We start from the raw sequence: 15721 nt of genomic DNA, 5'->3' as shown, positions 1-15721 counted from the left end.
AATATATATATATATAATTGTATTGAATAAAGTATATTCATTGTTAAATACATAGGTTTTTTTATTTATGAAAACTAAGAAGAAAGGAAAATTAGTTATTTAACGTGGCAACTGATGAAATGATTAACTGATTAATGGAAATGTGTGATTTATTATCTTTAAAAAATATAAATTTAGATAATGAACTATGGAAAATGAATTATTGAACTTATTGAACATACAATTAACAAATTCAATAAATCACATAACAATAAAATATACAGTAAATGTACAAACACAAATATATATATGACAAGTAAAAGCAGATAGAGTGGGCTGTGCGGATCACTCTGGAGTCGTGGACTGACCCAGACTAGACTGTCTTCAGGGGTTTATGGGAAGTGGATGAATCAAAGCGGTGGACATTGGATCGAGGCATCCCAACCACTCCAGCAGCAGTGCCAGGGCCTCCCTGCTCAGGTGACAGTCGGGCCTTGTGTCCTGCTTGTTTCAGCTGAATAATGATTTTTACATTCAAGTTAAATTAGAGCCATTTTAAATATGAAAATGATATAAGTTGTAATGACATCAGCCATAAAATCTACGTTAACTAGCTGAAGTTAACATTACTTTTAACCAATCATGATTTCATTTTAACTTAATTCACATGAAAATGGCCCTCTATCAGCCTGAAATATATCATGCGCCGGTGGAGCCCACAGTAAAGCATATCTTCCCAAATAATGTAGAATAAAAAGAATAAAAGCATCTCTGGCTCCATTTGTATCACGTTAGTTAGCTGTCTTTTCAATGCTCTTTCATGTCAGCTGGTTGCTAGGCGACGGGAGCGTCAATGGGTGGGGGCAGGAACAGCTGGCGACGCAAACAGGAAATCCTCTGTTAACCAGTCTCTTTTCGGAGACCACTCGGTTCGGCCTTTGCTGTCTTCAAAGGATGCGGCTGACATAGCCCGCAAAGGCTGCGTCCTGCGAAGGTCTTTGGATTGGGACACAGCTTTAGTTATTTCATTTCAGAGAATTGTAGAGTTGAAAGATAATTGCATTGGATACAATAGAAGCCATGGACCACATAAGCTTAGGGTCTGAACTTTGAGACATTTGTTCCATGGACCAGTGCATAGTAAAACAAAACATAAACTACATTTGAATTTGATGTGCTAATTTGTAATAGTAATGACACAAATAATGATAACGTGCAAATTGTGGTTTAATGTGGAGAAAAGGGAGAAAAGGAGAACACAACACTGTTTTGTATTACCTATTTTCACTTCCGTGGAATTTTATTGTCTTTATTTATTTGTTTCTTACAGATTTGTTTTTTGTTTCATGAGGAAGAAGCATCCCCAAACTGTTTTCTTATGTCCTCCAACAATTGCTACTTGGGAACAGGCTCTACTGAGGGGCAGTATACAATGTCCTGGTACTGGCTGTGTCTCGTCTCTGCTGTACTAACTGCCCTCATTTCTTACACGTGTCGTGCAGTACTTTGCGGGTCAGTTTGCGACGGCCTGGAGCAGGAGCAGTGACCTGTGAGGTTACTGGAGCCTGCATCAGCTGAGGGCCCGAGGGTGAAGCAGCGAAGACCTGCCACTGCATCACAAGCTGCATGCCATTTTTTATTGCTTTACAATCTGAATAATGCTGTCACATAATAACATACAAATTATTTAGAATACAAAACATGAAAAAGACACCGACCTGGAATGAACCTGTTCAGGTGGCATTGAAAGGAGTCCAGGGATGTGAAACCTTCTGACACAGTGGTACCTAGTCAGGACAACGCCCCTCTAGGTGATGGTTGTACCTGCCTCCGTACACCTGATGTGGCGTTTCTGCAAACACCAAATGTGATCCATGTGCACCTGGTCCAGCAATGCCACCCCCATGAGGTATCTCCGGTTTGCCCCCCCCCATTTCTGCAGCAGCCGCTCGATGAGGTTGATGGCCTCCTTACCACATGCCTAGTGGCTCAGCTCCTTCTTGCTGATTCACGTGTCCACCAGACGATCAGTAAGGGCCGGCGCACCCTCCTACCTGAGCTGCTCTCTCTCTTTGCCTGCTGCTGCAGCCTACACAAAGATGCATGCAGAGAGGCAGCCCATAAAGGTTGGGTAGACGGGAGTAGCGTCATTGCAGCCTATGGCCAACCTCATGAAATTCCAGATGTCTAGTCGTACGTGACTGGTCGCTCTGCAAACCTGGTCTGCAGCTGGCTCAACCCCTCAGTCATGCAGCAGCTTGAGTCAATGTAAGGCAGCATCAGGGGTGGAACAGATGCTCCATCACACCAGAGGCCATTGCGTCCAGTCCTCCAGAACTGTCAGTACACAAAGATCTGGCCGACCTTGTTGCCGATGGATGTCATCCAGAGCGCCGCAGGTCCGGTCCCAAAGCAGCCAAATGACACGGATGTCACAAGCATCACAATGCAAATTTCATTCGATTTATTTGTTTGTTTATTTAAAACAGGGACAGTGTATTATAAATGCACTACACCAGATATAGCACTTGTATTTAAGTAGTCATGAATACATTTGAGACATTTTTTAAATCATTGGGGTCCTCCTAGCCACTAAATTAAGCTTCAGACAGACAGACTGTGACCCACCAAAGTGTGATTTAGTGACCTGAAAGGAGAACACAAGTTCATTTTAAACACATATACAAAATAAGACATACAAAACATTAATTACTAAAAATATTCACCATTGACAAACTCCAAGGTGGTTGCAGGACAGATCGGGCTGCAGCAGTTGCACCATGGGCAGAGTCCGAGGCCACAGACTGACAAGTTTCACTACTTGTATTAATCTGAAATTATAGGAATTGCTATTTAGCCTGGAGTGAGTCACACACAGTGTACTACGTCTGATTGACATTATCTGCACAATCATGTTGCCAATTTTTTGGGGTCAATAGACATATATTGTCTATTGCCTCCTCCAAAAGGCCAAACCACTGTTGGTCTGACGTCGAACAGAAAGTTAGCTAACTGATACACCATTTCGATAACAAAGTTACTAAACTGTTACTTGAGAATCAGTCTATACTGGGACGTTTGTGTGTTTCCACTCATAAGTAGTATTTATACATGGCTGTTTCCGGTAACTAATATTGCAGGTTACATTATTACATGTCGTCACGTTAGCGTAAGCAATTGCTAGCGTTCGCAATTGCTAGCGTTCGCAAGCTATGCTGACTGTTGTGTTGTACAACGTAATGTGACAGTGGAACACAAAATGACTGTGTGACGGATGGAAATATAACATGTATGACTATTGAAGAAGAAGATATAAACATAATGTTACTTACTGTTGACGAGTTGTCTTGCACTTCGCTGACACGTCCAATCTCAAACAGCGGCGTGACATACGGCATACGTGACATTGGCGTTAAAGAAGAGAAGTGCAGCTCCGTGATTGGCCGTGTCCAATGGTAGAAAGCTAATCTCTACGTTGGACAGAGAATATTGTGATAGGAGTTCTGACAGACGTTTTTTGACCCAAGTAGCCCCACTGCTACCCCAACAAATATTGCAAATAGTTTGTCAGTGCAAAAATGGACAGTTAGTGTTTAATGATTACTGCTTGTTTAAGGAATTTGTGGGAGAGGCAAGCCAAAGATAAGTTTATTGAAGATCTCAATGCACATATTAGTGTATGGGGAAGTGATCATACTGATAACAATGGTGCAGTGACGATTGACACAATAAATCGTGTATGTATAACCAAGGTTAGAGTAACAAAATTGGATATACGTACATAGGAATAAGTTGTAATGTATTGATTTGAAATTGGCTTCTGCAAATATGGCCAGCCTATGTGAATGGAAAATATGCAATGATAACATAGATAGGATTATTTTCTTGAATGTTATTTTTATTGTTTTACCTGTATCTATAAATGCTCCTGTAGCGAAAAAATTCCCGCTTGCAAGATTAATAAAGTAACTATCTATCTATCTATCTAATCACTATACGCAGTATGGTGCTTTCAAAATGCTCAATGGGACATATTTAAGGAATGCTGCAGGGAGCTAGCTAGCAACATTAAAATAGATGAGAATGTGGATGAATGTACTCGTGATGTTACAAGTATGATAACTGAAGCTACATCTAAAAGTTTACCTAAAACGGAGATAACTGGGAATAAAAGAATTGTGCCACGGAGGAATGATGAGTGTAGCTTGGCTATTAAAGAAAGAAACCTCAGAAATAGCTTGAGTGTGGACCATTTAATAGAATATAAAAGCCATAGCACGCAAAATAATTAAAACAGCTTAAAAGAATGCCTGGAGACAGTTTTGTTCTTCAATTAGAAGATAGAGAGATAGAGAAATAGGTCATGTATGGAAAATGATTAAAAAGATAAGTGGAAGTAGGATAACCATACAATGTCAATTTTAGTGGGTGAAGATAATTTTGCAAAAACAGATATGGAAAAAGACAACCTTCTAGGAAGAGTATTTGCCAGTGTCCACAGTGGAGATCACTTTACTGAAATACATAAACTAAGGAAAGAAGTCTTAAAAGTTAATAAAAATGTGTTCGATAAAAAGGTAGAAATCAGCTCAGCTGATGGAATATGGAATTCACTTTCAGGGCAAAGAGAGGGCACAAAAGGGAAGCAAATATTATAGCAAAAATTACTGTAGGGAGCTCTAGAAATAGTGTTGAAACTTTTCAATAAGATATGTTTAGAAGGAAGACTACCTGAAAAGTGGAAGATGGCAGTAATATTACTATTTGCTAAACCAGCAAAAGATTCAGCCAATGCTAAAAACTATAGACCAATAGCTTTAACCTCCCACTTATGTACATTTATTTAAAAATGATTATTTTATAGGTTATCATATGTTTTAGAAAAAAGAAAGTTGTTGCAAATATCAGAGTGGCTTTAGAATAAGATGATCCACAGCAGATGCTCTCGTTAAGACCCTTAACTTGAAGTAAGTGATGGCATTAGTTTTCTTTAACATTGAGAAAGCGTATGATTCCATGTGGAGAGAAGGACTTGTAATAAAAAATGAACAAGCTAGGCATAGGTGGAAGGTTCTATAACTGGACAATGTACTTTTCATCAAATAGAACATTTTAAGTTAAAGTAGGATTAGAAAAACGTAGTTTTGACATAAACGGGATACTTTAAGGTAGCGCCATCAGTCCAATATGTTTCCAATATTGAAGCTTCCCCACAAAACGGATGAGCGACACAAAGTCGATGCAAAGTTTGAGTTGCATCTCAATTACGTTTTTCTTTTAATAAATCTAAAGAAAGCTCCTATTTGATGGTGTGGTCCTTGCTAGTTAATAGACTGACGTTTTAACTTGCGTCTTCAAGAGAGTCAAACAAATCGCAGACCAACATTCTCTTAAATGACATTCTCTTTAATAACTGATTCAACACAGGCTGGAAAAAGGAGGGAGGAGACAACAAGCCGCATGTTGGCAGAATTCTCAATTATGCATTGTTGGGACTTCCCCATGTGGCTGAAACATAGCAAAAGGCCTACCTGGCATTTCAAAAGCCTAAAGTGATTTAATCGCACCAACCTACCATCAGGCTTATGTGTGAGATGTCGGTCAAACCAAACACTGGTGCCTCATTGGATGAGGCCACAGGAAGTCTCTGTGACGCGGCCATGACGTCACCAAGGATATAAATCCCTGCTCACCTCGACTCTGGGCCATCCCGTCTGACTCAATTTGGATGAAAGAAGGTGCCGAAACAACGTTGCTTTTAAATTTAAAAAAATAGGTGACATTCTTAAACTTCGTTGGACAAACAATAGATGTTTTTGGATCCCGAAAGAGAAAACGAATAACTTGCCCCGTGCTCCGCCACTTTAACCTGCACTATGATCCCCCGTATTCTTCAGAGGAAGCCTCTATTGTGTTGTATTCCCTGTTGGATAATCACGCCTCGCCGCCATTGTGGCGTATTTCATGACATGATTGATTACTTATCTGAAAATGTCCGCCTTCTCACTCCCCCCTTTTTTTCCTCTCTCCTCTGCCATTGTTATGTCTCGCGTGGAGTAATAACTCACGAGACTACGCCGCCATCTTGCTCCTGCTCTTTCTCCTTTGTCCCCCCGCCCCCCTTCTTCAACACACCCACACACTCCTCACCACATGATTGTTTGTTGCTTTTAGGTAGTATACTTGTAGTTGTATAAGATGTTTGTTGATTTATTTTATTGGTTTTAATCAGCATTGTTAAGTAAATAAACTGTTATATTTTAAGGAGCGGTTTCTGTGATTATTTTGTGCATGTGTTGTAATAATAGAGCCTGTGCTCGAATTCAAACCTTTATGGTTCACTCTGAATGTGGAATAGTACTTTGACTATTGACATTGTGAGTGAACACACATTTTGAGACTTTTATCTACAGTTTGGTTATTGATCCCAGGGTGGTGCCCCATTATTGGTAATATATGTTAATAATTATATTGATATTCATACTTTTGATGTCAATGATTTCGTTTTCATACTTGCTAATAACCAAACACGCTCCTGCCAGATCCCAACATCATCATATAGTAATAAATAGAGACAAGGAGAAGCAAATATATAAATAGCTAATTTCTCACATTACATCAGTAACCACGTCCCTATAAATGTATCAAAAATATAGGTAAGAATAATACAGTACTTGGTACCTATGGTGATGGTTTACACACTATTAATAAAGAGCTTTCAGTAATTCTGTTAATAAGAGAGAAGAGTCAATAATAGTACTGTGCTGCTTTCCCCTTGACAGGCCCAGAGGAAGGAGAAAAGGATGATAAATCACTGCACATAAAGGAACACACACAGGACAGCACAGCAGAGAGAGGGGGAGAGAGGGGGGGAGAGAGAGAGGACATACAGCCAGGCTACAGCGTCTCAGTGACTAACCACGGACTCCCTGTACTGCAGCAGAAATAATGATTCGGCACTCTAGAGGTAAGAATCAAAGACATATGCAACGTCACTTTCCGTCTCTTACTGGTCTATGCATCGTGCGGCGGAGTGTGTGTGTGTGTGTGCAGGAAAGAGAGAGAGAGAGCAATACAGATCTTGTTACCTCAGACTGAAGTACAATTCCTAGGGTTTTGCTGTCCTGTGCTTCTGTGCATGTAAGTGTAACAGCCTATTTTGTGCCTATGTGTGTGGAGTGCATTACATTTAAATGACTTGTCACAGTTTTCCTGCTATGAGAAAGAGTCTGAAGGTATGTGTGTGACAATTGTGCATTATTAAGCTGTGTCATTGAATCTTGACAGTGAATTCTAATGCCGCAGTCCAGCCCCCCCTCCTCCTCCAACCCACACACTCTCTAGTCCTCTCGCTGTCCCTCTCTCTATCCCGCTAGCTTCTCTCACTATGATTCTGCAAGTCGGGGTAATAGACTGTACAAACATCTTGTGCCCTAACCAGAGAAAACGTTGCGTTTAGTATAGACTTTTGCACAGTAAATTAAATAACAAAAGGTGTATATTGAACGAGACAGTGATTTATGTTTAGCCGCCATCTAGAGGGTAACTGCGCAACATAAAAGTTATGAACACCATTCCCTCCTCGGTCCCAATCCAAAGTCTTAATACTGAATTGCAGTGTTGGAAAAATGATGTATTATTTCAACTCAAATAACTTACACTAACAATAAACTAAAACGATATTACTTAGGTTAAACCAAGGCTAAAACAAGAACAAAAATAATCTATCTGCTGGCTAACCTTAACTGACACGTCAGGAGACCGAGGACAGTACAACGCTGCTGTCAAACTGCCATACACCCAAGCATTTTAAAAAGTCCGAAGGTGATGGATGGACTAGTAAGCAGCAGACACACCGCAGGCTGAACCCACGACTCCAGCCAGTCAGAAAGAGGCAACAAAATTCACAGCAGATCCTCAAAAAAAAGACTCACGAAAACACAACCACACAAAACACAATCACATTTCAAAATCCCGCTGGGGCCGTAATAGGCAGGGGTTGGGTGAATCTTATGTAAATCAGCTTTATTGGCCAAGTATGTTCGCACATACGTATGTACACATATACTTACATCCATAAATACTGAATAGGTACACTATACATAAACTGGATGGATGTACAGTATTTGTAAAGATGATGTCCAAGATGATGTGTAAAGATTTCTTTATACTGTATATAGACTGAGTTGCACAAAATAAAACAAAAAGAAATTGTGCATTTAAAAACTCCAAAAAAAACATATATATATTAGTGCTGGGCAACTTAACACGTTATTATCGTATTAACGCATTAATTAATTAACGCCAACAATTATTTTATCGTGCGTTAACGCAGTTGTTTTTTTAAATGCCAGCAAATCACCCAAACAAACAGTGGAGGGAGGCTTCGGAAGATTACGTTGGATGCAGCGTGTGGGAGAAGTATAGATAAACAAAAGCAAGACAAGCTAACAAATGCCACAGCGAAGTGGATAGCTACAACTGCAGGCCGATTAGTATTGTGGAAGATGTCGGTCTGAGGAACGTTCTTAGGATCGCAACGAATGACGGCACGTATGAGCACAGATAGTTCAAGAAATATAACTGCTACTGTGTAAAGGGAATACTGCTGTTAAAAAGCACCTTATTTGTTTAAAGTGTTTGCAAACGAAATGTTAATACCCTTTTGTTCATATAGCAGTACTTTTAAAATAAAAGTGCGCAATACACTACATTTGAATTCATTATTGAACTTTGCGCATAACAATGCGATTAATCGCAAAAAAATCATGCGATTAAAAATTGTAATCGTTACCCAGCACTAATATATATATATGATCTATAATGGCATCAGTGAATATTTTATTGTAAGAAGTTTGTTTTGAATAATGGCATAATGGCTGAAGTGCCCTTAAAATTTGATTGAGCATTGTAATTAGTCTGGAGTCTCAAATATGCATCTAAAAGGGCCAGGGTTTAACAAGGCAATGTCGCACTTTCTACAAAGTGTTATACAGGTTATAATTCTGACGCAGTGGCGGCTGGTGGTGGACCTCTGAACTTTTGTAACTTGGCGAGTTTTGTAACTAATCTTACTGATTTGCTCTTACAGTGTGCTGAATTAACATAATCATACGACATGGTGAAATAACCTTTGGGTCCAATAATTGAGGACTGCTTTAATGTAATATCCTATTCATTTTGAAGAAGTAACAACCAATGGAGAAACTCCCGCCAACCAATGGTGTTACCTCATGAGTCCCTTACTCATTGACAGACTTTTGTGAAGCCAAAAAAAGCCACAAAAAAAAACTAATTAGATTAATAATATAATATGATAACACCACCATATCATCATAGCAGTCATATTTTGACAACATTCAAACTACAATGGCTAAGCTGCAATATGTAATAAATAATTACAACCCCTGTCCATGGTTAGAACACATAATGAATAGTAACATTGTTATACATGTAACATGAGCAAATTAATTACAACATTTACATTGCATCACAATTATTTTACATGTGCTAAATTGGGGGAGAAGAATCAGATGCATACTAACAACACAAACACCACCACAATTACTTACACTCAGAAGCTGGAATTCCTGCCTCACAACACACAAATTAACTACACAAAACATTACAATCCTGCCGCATCGGTTACAATTTTCGTGAGCTGAAACGAACTAGAAACATAAAACTTGGCCCAATAACTGTAATGATTTGTTTGTGCTTCTTAAGGAATGTTACTCCAATCGGCCACAAAGTGGCACTGTAATTACCAACCCACAAATATGTTATTTGAAAGACCTTCACATTTTAAGTAAGATTGTTATGAATTTTGTCACAAATGTCCAGCTCAATATGCTCTACTAAAGATCTGACTTTATAAATCCGCCAATTTTTCACCATTTTTGATTTTTTTTAAAATCTTTTCCATGAATGGTTAGAAGTACTTCAAAACTGTTTGCATGAAATACATGAAAAGACACAGTAAATTAAAAATGGGCGACTTCTGGTTGGGCGGAGCTGATGAAAGCCAATGGGAAATATGTCAGAAATTATGAGAGCAATGTGTGTACCTAATTTCTTGAATGTCTGAGCAACTATGTCCCAACTAAGGCCTTCCACACATTAGGGGGTGGAGCCCGCTAAACACACATGAACCCAAACACTGTATATTCTCACAATCTTTTTTTTGTAAGAAATAATTACCAGTTTGAACATGGGTGCAAAGATTCATCAGTTTTTGTGCATCCTTAAGTCCTCAAACATAGGTCACAATAATGAAAAGTAATCCAACATGGCATATCGATAACCTGTTGATGAGAGCAATGATCCCAACAAATTCTGTGAATTTCCCTCTTGGAGGACTCACGAAGAATTCCATACCTATAAAGCGTCGGATTTGTTGGAGGATTATGACAACTAAATGTAATGAATCCAATAAACCCTGTAGGAGGAGTTTAAAAATGTAAATTAAAAAAAAGATCAAAAGGGCTGACTTCTGGTTGGGCCGCACTAATAATCTCTACAAAAAAATAGGTTATTTCCGCTTTCAGTGCCAGGGATCTTTCAGCTCTGCAATTTTGTGCTCAGGCCCGAATCATTTCTACACAAACAATAGTTTCCTTGTAGTTTCAGTGCCAGTGACCAAGTCAGTAAAGGGGTCTTTAAAGTCGGCAGAGTTGCCAAAGTTGCCAACATTGTTATGGTTATTGTTTAATTGTATGTTACAGGTAGCATGTGTTCAGGGCAGCGTTTTACTCTGTTCTAGGTACCATGGCTGCTGGATTCAGGCCGATGATCTTGCTACTGTTGCTGTTGTGTTGTTGGAAACTGACCACAGGCAAAGAAGGAAAATCCAGGGGAAAGAAAGGCAAACAAGTCGTCTGTCCATCGTAAGTAAATATACTGTATTCTCCAAATTCATCCTTTCTCAATATGCTGCCATTACTAGCAACATTATCCTCACAATTTGTCATCATTCCGTGACCCCACCAGGTCACATTATCCATATATATATATATATATATATTTTTTTTAAGTGAAAGTACATTATGTATGCTTTGTTATTCTTTATGCACAATAATAATTCTACCGATACGGAGAGAAATGTGTTTAACAATTTGTATTGTTATTTTATCTTGATGTTTTGCATAATGTTCATGTTTTTGCTGTACACACATGTTTGTGTTGCTGCACTCTGCACTCTTGTTACATTTTTATTGGTGACTTATTCTAATAATTAGATTTTGTTAAAAAATGGAACGTGAACAGTTGCAACAACAATAATACCAATCTGGCATTGCCATGTCTGGCAAGACCAAATCAATATTGCCAAGTATTGCAGTACAACAGATAGATAGTTCTTGATTCGGGACTAATAGGAATGGTACCAAAACAATGCGAATGAATGTTGGAGTCGGGTGTCTGGTGGGAGAGTCTCAGGGCCTCTGGTGGATAGATGGTGAATGGAAGTGCAGTAGCCTGGGGGAAGTGGGAATGTGGCTGGAGGGAGGAATAACAAGGCAGAGGTTGTGACAAATTTGTAAAGCACTTTTAGAAACATGGGTTACAAAGTGCTTCACAAATCCATAAAAACAACATAAAAGTGTAGTGATTCCGGGTTCTGACCCTTTTTTTGCGCAACAGAAGGAAGCAGCATAATTGCCAACTAACCCTTAAGCCGCAGGCAGCAGCAAGTGGGTTCATGGTCACCTCGGTTGGTTTTATTCAGTCTTAAGAAGGACTGAGACCAATCACATGTGTGTTTCATCGTGACAATGTATGCAGCCTGTCTGTAAATGCACAACCAGCCATATGTCTTGGCATGATAGAGACATGTTTCAACAGCTCCATACACCATATCCAGCAAGTGTGTTGATGTTGGGACAAACTGTCATTGATTTATGGCCAAATTTGTGCTTGTCCCTTGCAAGTTGTAGGGAGCGTCGACAACCCATCCCAATGAAACAGAAACTCTCTGCTGAGTGGATTGATGCCTCCCTCTAGTGTGTAGGACAAATGGATAATGGGTTATGAAGGGGGGCAGGGATAACCAACACCGATGAAACAGGATCTCTCGCCTGAGTCGAACGATGCCTCCCACAAGTGTCTACGACAAACAGCCACAGCAAAGTCGTTCTACGAAAACTCAAGATTTTAATAACTTTTTATCATACGTCTTTAAAATGTACTGATCAAATTAATTCTGTAGGAGAAGTTCGTTAAAGTACACCACATGTGAAAGGCAAAAAATGCCCTTAAATATATTCAAAACGGACAACTTCCTGTTGGGTTCATGGTACCTTTTGTACGTCTCCACATGTTACATATGCCTACCAAATTTCACACCAGGTCATTTTGCCGGGGCTTAAGCCTCGAATGTTTATAGTACAGTCGAGTTACCAAGACCGCCATGCCACGGCAATGCTGTTCCATGAAACCTCAAAAGCATTGCAATTTAGTATTTTGAAGGTCTTTATTGTCTGAATTAGTGTAAAAGGTGAAGGAGAGGGATGGCACTCAGCTTCAGCTATAAGACACAATTAGTTTAAGCAACACAATTTTACGATGCCACCAAATTTTGGAAAAATAGGGAAAACTCCTCCAGCATTCACTGGGGCGGTTTGCAGCCGAGTGTGAAGCGGCGGGGATGAGAGTTAGCACCTCCAAATCTGAGGCCATGGTGCTCTGCCGGAAACCGGTGGATTGCTCCCTCCAGGTGGGGCCGGAGTGCCTACCTCAAGCGAAGGAGTTCAAGTATCTCGGGGTCTTGTTCACGAGTGAGGGTAAGATGGAGCGGGAGATCGACAGACGGATCGGTGCGGCTGCAGCAGTAAAGCAGGCGCTGCACCGGACCGTCTTGGTGAAGAGGGAGCTGAGCCGGAAGGCAAAGCTCTCAATTTACCACTCGGTCTACGTTCCTACCCTCACCTATGGTCATGAACTCTGGGTCGTGACCGAAAGGACAAGGTCGCAGCTACAAGCGGCCGAAATGAGCTTCCTCCGTAGGGTGGCCGGGCTCAGCCTTAGAGATAGGGTAAGGAGCTCTGTCATCAGGAGGGAGCTTGGAGTAGAGCCGCTACTCCTTCGCGTCGAAAGGAGTCAGCTGAGGTGGTTCGGGCATCTAATTAGGATGCCTCCTGGACGCCTCCCACTGGAGGTTTTCCAGGCACGTCCAACTGGGAAGAGACCCCGGGGAAGACCCAGAAGAACGCTGGAGGGATTACATCTCCCAGCTGGCCTGGGAACGCCTTGGGATCCCCAGAATGAGCTGGAACATGTTGCCAGTGAGAGGGAGGTCTGGGTCAGCCTGCTTGGCCTGTTGCCACCGCGACCTGACCCCGGATAAGTGGAGGAAAATGGATGGATGGATGGATGGGTAAACTTTAAAATTTGATTTTAATCAATTCAGTCTCGACATGGTGTACAGGGACTTATAATTTAATATACACACAAATTAAATGATCAAGTCCTTTCTAAAGGAAATATTTATTGAACTATTGACTACACCCTAAACTAGGGGAGAGCCGGTAGGAAACTAACGCAGGACCAAAGTAACACGGGACAGAGGTAACGTGGCAATTTTCAAGTCAACACGTACATCACGCAACACTTAGCAGAACTGTGAAAAATCAAGTGGCCTTGTCATGCTGTTGTGGTGTTTTCCCAGGAAAGCTGTTCTGTATCACAGAAAGTAAATTCACTAAAGCTTAAGTTTATTGTTTCACGTGTTATGATTGACTGATTTTTTTGTACTTTATCAAATCATGAAGTTTTGCATGTCAGTGTTAATCAGCATTTCAGCAAGTCAGGTTAAACTGTCAGTAGTCATTTCCGGGACGAAAGTAACGGATGTTTCTTTAGACCCTCTGCAATAAGAACTAGTGTTTATTTCGCACTGCCACTACTGTGGTCAAACTGTGTGTTACAGCATTTGTCTTTGGCAACTCAGCATTTTGGATCCTGTGGGATGTCATTAGTAGTTTGCTTGGATTGTATTCTTCCATCTCTCACTCCGGGAACAGTTTTCATTGGCTCCTCCGTTATCTTTGGACCTGGTTGTCAACAACGTGGAGGTTCGGCTTGAACCTTTTTCTTTATCTCCCTCTCTCTCCCGCTGAGAGAGAGCTATAGGGGTCATTATGGCATCCTTGCCAGTCTCAAAATCTCTTTTTATTTTAGAGTCTGTTCTTTTAAAGTCTTTTTCTCTTTATAGTTGCTGGAATAAGCTTTCATCACGTTGGTGCATCACAGGTTGGAGCTGCTGATACAGTTCACAGTAGTCGACGGGTCTGGAACACAAGATCAGAACAAGAGGTGTTTGATCCTGGGCTGGCTGACGCTTCTCTGTGGAGTTTGCATATTCTCCCTGTGTTAGCGTGAGTTTCCAAGGGTTCTCCGGCTTTCTCCCACAGTTCAAAGACCTGCAGCTTTGGTTAATTGATGCTTCTTAATTGCCCATAGGTGTGAATGTGAGTGTGAATGGTTGTCAGCCCTGTGCGCCCTGTCCAGGGTGTGTAGCCTGCCTTCGCCCAATGTCAGCTGGCACCCACTCCAGCTCTTCAATTAGCGGTTACAGATAATGGATAGATGGATATTTCAAAGTTCATTCAGAACTGTTGGCTTTGCCGATAATTTTGTCCTGTAGCAAAAAAAGCCTATGCAACACCTTGGACATGGGCCTCGTTGGCGTAGATGCAATTTGAGTTGAAGAATCACAAGATCATCGGAATAAACTGTGCGTTCCAGCATCTTTTCATAAACTGGTCCAAGTGGCTTACGTAGAACCATTCTGAGATCTCCAATAGGCACTCGTGGCTATTGGAGATTAATCTGACAACTGTTGCAGATCTCCTCCCAATACTTAGAAAAAACAGTATGAAGGAACTGGAGAAAGACTAAGGGCTGACAATCGTCAGCACACTGTGTGTTTTGTCTCATGTCAGCTCTTGTAAGTCGCTAGGAGGTGGATGTGTCAGAGGTGTCCGGACCAACAGAGATGGAGGATGTTGGATGTGTCCAGACAGGAGAAGATGAAGGAGGGGTGCGAATTAACTACTCAAAACAACACAATTTATTAGAGAGCCGGGTCGTCTTTCAATCGGGGTATCGGCGGTTCAATCCCCGGCTCCTCCCGTCTATGTCGATGTGTCCTTGGGCAATAGAAGTTGATCAAATCGCTCCCGAAGGCTGTGCCATCTGTTTGAATTATTTAGTTCTAGTGGGCAGGTGGCACCTTGCATGGTAGCCCCTGCTGCCATGCAAGGTGTCACAGGAGTGTCTTGTTCAGGTCGTACCTTCTTTGTATTATCAACAACATTTATTATGCCCAACAATGTCTCATCACTTTCAGGCCTGGCATACAGAAAAATAATCAGTCAGCAGTTAGGACCCTTCACTCTCATTTCAAACTGTTGATAGAATGAAAAATTCAGCTATTTGAGGTTTAATTCATAATTAATCTCTGTATTTGTGTCTGTACCTCTGTGTGTTATCCCAGTTATGGCAACAATGACTGACATTTTCAGACACAGAAACACAGGTATTTGTGATTACCTGATAAAAGCCATATCAGTTTCTGCTTGTTTCTGATTGGTGCATTGCTCTTAAGTCTTTTTGGGACCTTTTTCTGTACTTTTTTAATTTCTAACAGATTTAAACCTATAGATGTTTCAGATGTATATCTTCCTCTTTCTCGCTCTCACACACACACACACACACACACACACACACACACACACACACACAC

General features: G+C 40.7%; 1 protein-coding gene across 1 annotated transcript in view; it reads left to right on the top strand.

Moving 5' to 3' along the window:
- Nucleotides 1-6827: 6827 nt before the first annotated feature.
- The window catches only part of LOC116399291 (glycine receptor subunit beta-like), a 22183-nt gene continuing 13289 nt past the window's right edge, over nt 6828-15721 (top strand). The window contains exons 1-2 of the mRNA XM_031876341.1: nt 6828-6946; nt 10742-10865. Of these exons, the coding sequence (XP_031732201.1) occupies nt 6928-6946; nt 10742-10865 (143 nt within the window). The 5' untranslated portion in view covers nt 6828-6927. The remainder of the gene's footprint in view (nt 6947-10741; nt 10866-15721) is intronic.

This window comes from Anarrhichthys ocellatus, unplaced genomic scaffold (assembly GCF_004355925.1).
Source record: "Anarrhichthys ocellatus isolate YVR2014 unplaced genomic scaffold, GSC_Weel_1.0 scaffold107, whole genome shotgun sequence".
NCBI lineage: Eukaryota > Metazoa > Chordata > Actinopteri > Perciformes > Anarhichadidae > Anarrhichthys > Anarrhichthys ocellatus.
Note: the sequence above shows the minus strand (reverse complement) of the source record. Positions and strands in the feature narration are given on the sequence as shown.